Source organism: Cicer arietinum, chromosome 3 (assembly GCF_000331145.2).
Source record: "Cicer arietinum cultivar CDC Frontier isolate Library 1 chromosome 3, Cicar.CDCFrontier_v2.0, whole genome shotgun sequence".
Taxonomy (NCBI): Eukaryota; Viridiplantae; Streptophyta; class Magnoliopsida; order Fabales; family Fabaceae; genus Cicer; species Cicer arietinum.
This window is the reverse complement of record NC_021162.2, coordinates 36,587,416-36,592,323: the sequence shown is the minus strand read 5'-3', so window position 1 is coordinate 36,592,323 and position 4,908 is coordinate 36,587,416. Positions and strand designations below refer to the sequence as shown.

The following is a 4,908-nucleotide window of genomic DNA, read 5'->3' as shown; positions in this document are numbered from 1 at the left end:
AGAAATTCTTTGCTTTCTCACCCACCAAGCCTTGGTTTTCTTTTCTTGAAGAAAAAGAAAATAAAAAGAAGAAGAACAAAGAAGGAAGAAAGATGGAGTTCGCGAGGCAGGGAGAGGAAGAAAACGTTATATTTTCTTTCCTTTTCCTTTTCCTTTGTTTTTCCTTTCTTCTATTTTCTTTCTTTTCCTTTTCTTTCTTCTCACATATATATATATATATTACTTATATATATAAATCTTAATTAAATCAAACTAATATCTAAATATCTAGATATTTTAGATATTTATGAAAATAATCACTTCTCAAACCATTTTGATAAAAATATCTACTCTCGTCGCTACTCAATTGACAGATACAATTTTCAGCAACCTGAGATATTTTTAACAAAACTTCCCGATATTAAATTCTTCGTAACATAAATAAATTATTCTTCGACAAAAGATTCACCGTAATTAATCTAATTTATTTATTAACGAATAATTTTAATCGGGGCATCAAAAGATATTTTTGGGCATTAAACTCACAAAATATCAATAACTTGGCTAACAAGCCTCAGAGTTCAATACCAAAATACATAAATTAGAATTTAAAACTATGAGTCTTACATTTACATTGTCAAGTAACTATCCAGTATAGGGATTTCTTGATTAATTTGATTTGTTTACCTCTACAATCACTCGAGGTCATTCTCGGTATGGATTGGATGTTGTATCATTATGTTATCTTGGATTATGCTCGCAAACTGGTTCTTTTCCCCGAACTAGGAGTTGTTAACGTGGAGGAAAAGATAAAGATGAGCATAGAAGACGTGGTGCTTGTCAAGGAGTACCCAAACGTATTTCCGACATAAATTCCATGATTGCCACCGGTAAGAGAAGTGGAATTTTTCATTGATTTGCACCTAGGAATCGGACTAATTTCAATTGCGTCGTATCGAATGTCGCCATTGGAATTAAATGAGCTCAAAGGCCAAATTAAATTTGTTGTGGTGTTCATTGATGATATATTAATTTATTCAAGGACTGAGGAAGAACATGGAGAGCATTTTATGCGAGAAGCAATTGTATGCAAATCTATCGAAATGTGAGTTTTGGCTAGAAGAAATGAATTTCTTAGGACATGTGATAACTAAGGAAGGAACCATTGTAGATTCGGCTAAGATTGAGATAATTCTTGCTTCGAAACAGCTTTAGATTGTCACTGACATACGAAGTTTTGTAGGACTGGCAGGGTACTACAAGAGGTTTATTGAAGGTTTTGCTAAGATTGCAACTCCATTGATACAACTTACTAGAAAGGATCAACCGTTCCCATGGACGGAGAAGTGTGAGGAAAATTTTCAGTTACTAAAGAAAAAGTTGACAACCTCACCAGTATTAATCTTACTGCAATCAGAAGAACCATATGAAGTTTACTATGATGCGTCTCACCAAGGTTTGGGATGTGTTCAGATGCAACGCAAGAAAGTTGTAGCTAAACGCCTCAAGACAATTGAAGATTCATGAAAGAAATTATCCTACTCATGACTTGGAGCTTGCTAATGTAGTTTTTGCATTGAAGATCTTGAGGCACTATTTATATGGATGCACATTCACAATGTTCAGTGACAATATGAGTTTGAAATATATGTTAGATCAGAAGGAATTGAACATTCGTTAAAGACGATGGATGGATACTCTTAAGGATTTTGATTTCACACTGCAGTACCACCTTGGGAAGGCTAATGTAGTGGCTGATGCATTGAGTATAAGAAGTATATCGGTGTCTCCAACAGTGATGGCTAGACAACAAGAGTTGTGGGAAGCTTTTAGAGACCTACACTTGAATGTAGAGCTTGCACCAGAAATTTTGAAATTCGGAATGATTAAGATTTCGAGTGGATTACTTAAAGACATTGCGAATTTTCAAGATGGCGCCTTAATTCAAGAAAAGAGGATTCTAATAGTGCAAGGGAAGACAATTGAGTTTAAGATCGGACCAGATAATATTTTGAGATGTAATGGAAGGATATGTGTACCAGAAATTGCATATCTGAGGAAAACCATTTTAGAAGAGGCTCGTACGAGTAAACTGAGTATTCATCCTGGAGCAACAAATATGTATCAGAATTTGAGGCATAATTATTGGTGGCCAGGAATGAAGAGACATGTTGCGGAGTATGTATCAACTTGTTTAACTTGTCATAAAGTGAAAGTGGAACATCAGCGACCTACTGGAATGTTGCAACCTATAGATATACCTGAGTGGAAGTGTGACAACATTTCCATGGACTTTATAACTGGATTGCCGAAAAAGAGGAGAAAGAATGATTCTATATGTGTGATAGTGGATCGATTGACTAAATTTGCCCATTTTTTTTCCAATAAAGACCATATATAAGGTAGATAAGCTAACAAAGATCTACATTGCTGAGATTGGGAGATAACACGGAGTACCATCGAGTATCGTATCAGACCGTGACCCAAAATTCATGTAGCACTTTTGGGGAGCATTAAATGAAGCGTTGGGAACAAAACTAATATTGAGTTCAACTTACCATCCACAAACGGACATACAGACTGAGAGAACAAATCAGTCCTTGGAAGACCTATTGAGAGCATGTGTATTAGATGATAGAGGAAGTTGGGATGATATACTTCTATTGGTTGAGTTTACCTACAACAATAGTTTCGACGCAAGTATTGAAATGGAACCATATGAGGCTTTATATGGGCGCAAGTGTCAAACACCTCTATGTTGGTATAAGGATGGTGAAAGTATAATTGTAGGACCTGAGATGGTGCAACAAACTACTGATAAGGTAAACAAGATAAAGTAGAAAATGAAGATTTCACAACATCGTCAGAAGAGTTATGCGGACAAGCGTCGCAGATTTCTAGAATTTGAACAGGGTGACCATGTATTTCTAAGACTCACGCCTAAGACTGGAGTTGGCAGAGCTATGAGATCGAAGAAATTGACTCCAAAATTTATTGGACCATATCAAATTTTTGCACAAATTGGACCAGTGGCTTACTGGATCGCATTGCCTCCGATACTGTCTGAAATTCACGATGTATTTCACATGTTGCAATTAAGGAAATACATTCCTGATCCGTCACATGTGATCGAACCAGACACAATTCACCTAAAGGAGAATTTGTCATTCGAAGTACTGCCTGTAAGAATAAACGACATGCAGATTAAGCGATTAAGAAATCAGGAAGTTTTATTGGTCAAAGTGATTTGGAACCAAACTACTGGAGATGCGACTCAGGAATTGGAAAGCAAGATGAGGAAACAACACCCTGATTTGTTTATCGACGCGTCGTTTCAAGGACGAAACTAATTTTAGGGGGGGTAGTAATGTAATACTCTTAGTTTAAAATTCTAATTTATGCAATTTTAGTATTTCTTTGTGTTGAATTGCTGAGGCATTTAGTCCAATTTTAATTCATTTTGGGAATTAAATACCAAAAGCTTTTTGTTAGAGTTTGTAATATATATATATATATATATATATATATATTGTTTTGTGAGTTAGTATATATATATATATGAAAGCAAGGCTAATGAAATCAGAGAAGTAGAAACAACTCCCTCCCTGCCTCGCGGCCAAAGTGTTGGTGGTTTTCAAAACCAAATCAACACAAACCACCACTTCTCGTCTAGATCTAAGCTTCCATTCAAGAAGTGACAGAAGGGAAAGTTGCTCCTCTCCACATTACGGTGTTGGTGAGATAGCTTTTGAGGTGACGACGCGAGCGAGAGTTTTCGTCGTATTTGATTTCGGTAGCGGAAACGGTTTTAAAAGCGATAACTAAGGTAAGGGCTCCTTCCAAATTTTTAGTTTGCATATTGGGACTCCAGATGTGTGATTAATGTTGTTGATTTTGTTAGTAATGGTTAAAAAAAAAATTGATTTTTGATGCGTTTGAGTTACGTAATGAGTTATTTTCAAATAAATAAGTTTGAACTGAAGTTGAAATTTTACAAAAAAAATTTAGAGTTGTTAAACTTGTGAAAAAGTTTCAAATTTTAACTAAGTTAAAGAGTTTGAGGAAAACGATAGATTGAAATTAAAAATGGTTAGAGTTTAAAATGTTACTCTTTTAATTACTCTTGAACTGAGTTTAAAAAGGAAAAAAAACTTTAGAGTATTTTATTAACTAAAAAATTTCGGTGCTTTAATAGTTGAGTGTGTGTATGTGAGATTTGGACAATATATGTTTTATTTAATTTTAATCAAATAATATAGATTATTTGGTTTTATAAGTTTGGTGTGTGAGAAAGATTTAATTTTGGGAATTTTGTTGTGGTTGGATTAATTTTATTGTGAACAAATTGTATTAAATATTTATGTTTTTGTAGTTTGCTCATTGAGTCTCGAAAAGGAATCGAGACCGTTCGCACCGAGTTAGCAGTACGGAAAACTCTGATATATTAATGTTGTTGTGATGATTAAGTTTTAATGTGATTGTGTATTCATAACTGATAATATGTGCGTTATGAATTTTATTGAGAAAAATCTATTTTGAGTATACTCTGTGATAAGTTTGAAAAATCGTTAGTGTTAAATGAGTATTAAAAATGAGGAATCTTTTAATAGCTACATTTACTTAATGATTATGGTGAAAAGAGTCAGAGTATGCTCATGCATTTTATAGTACATGGTGACCGCGATGGGGCCATGGTGATAGTGTTGATCATGATGGGCCATGAGATGATGCCATGTGATCTATTGGTTAATCTTATCGTTGCAGGGATTTTCGCATCGTGTAGGTTCATGATAGACTGCACATTTTTGTTAATCGTGCTGACCAGAGTATGCTCATAATTGATGTTATGAATGTTTGATGTGTGACTAAGGTGTGAATTTGTGGAGATTAATTTGGTGTTAATTATGTGTTCATGATTGATGTTATGAA

General features: G+C 34.5%; 1 protein-coding gene across 1 annotated transcript; it reads left to right on the top strand.

The window, feature by feature from the left end:
* The first annotated feature begins 2,822 nt into the window (after positions 1 to 2,822).
* On the top strand, positions 2,823 to 3,329 carry LOC105852892 (uncharacterized). Its single transcript, XM_012719706.1, has one exon. It carries the CDS (start codon positions 2,823 to 2,825, stop codon positions 3,327 to 3,329), a length of 507 nt encoding a protein of 168 aa, XP_012575160.1.
* Positions 3,330 to 4,908: the final 1,579 nt, after the last annotated feature.

Bases quoted from the DNA above. Each gene is read 5' to 3' on its own strand.
- LOC105852892 (XM_012719706.1), top strand. From the start codon at position 2,823: ATGAAGATTTCACAACATCGTCAGAAGAGTTATGCGGACAAGCGTCGC.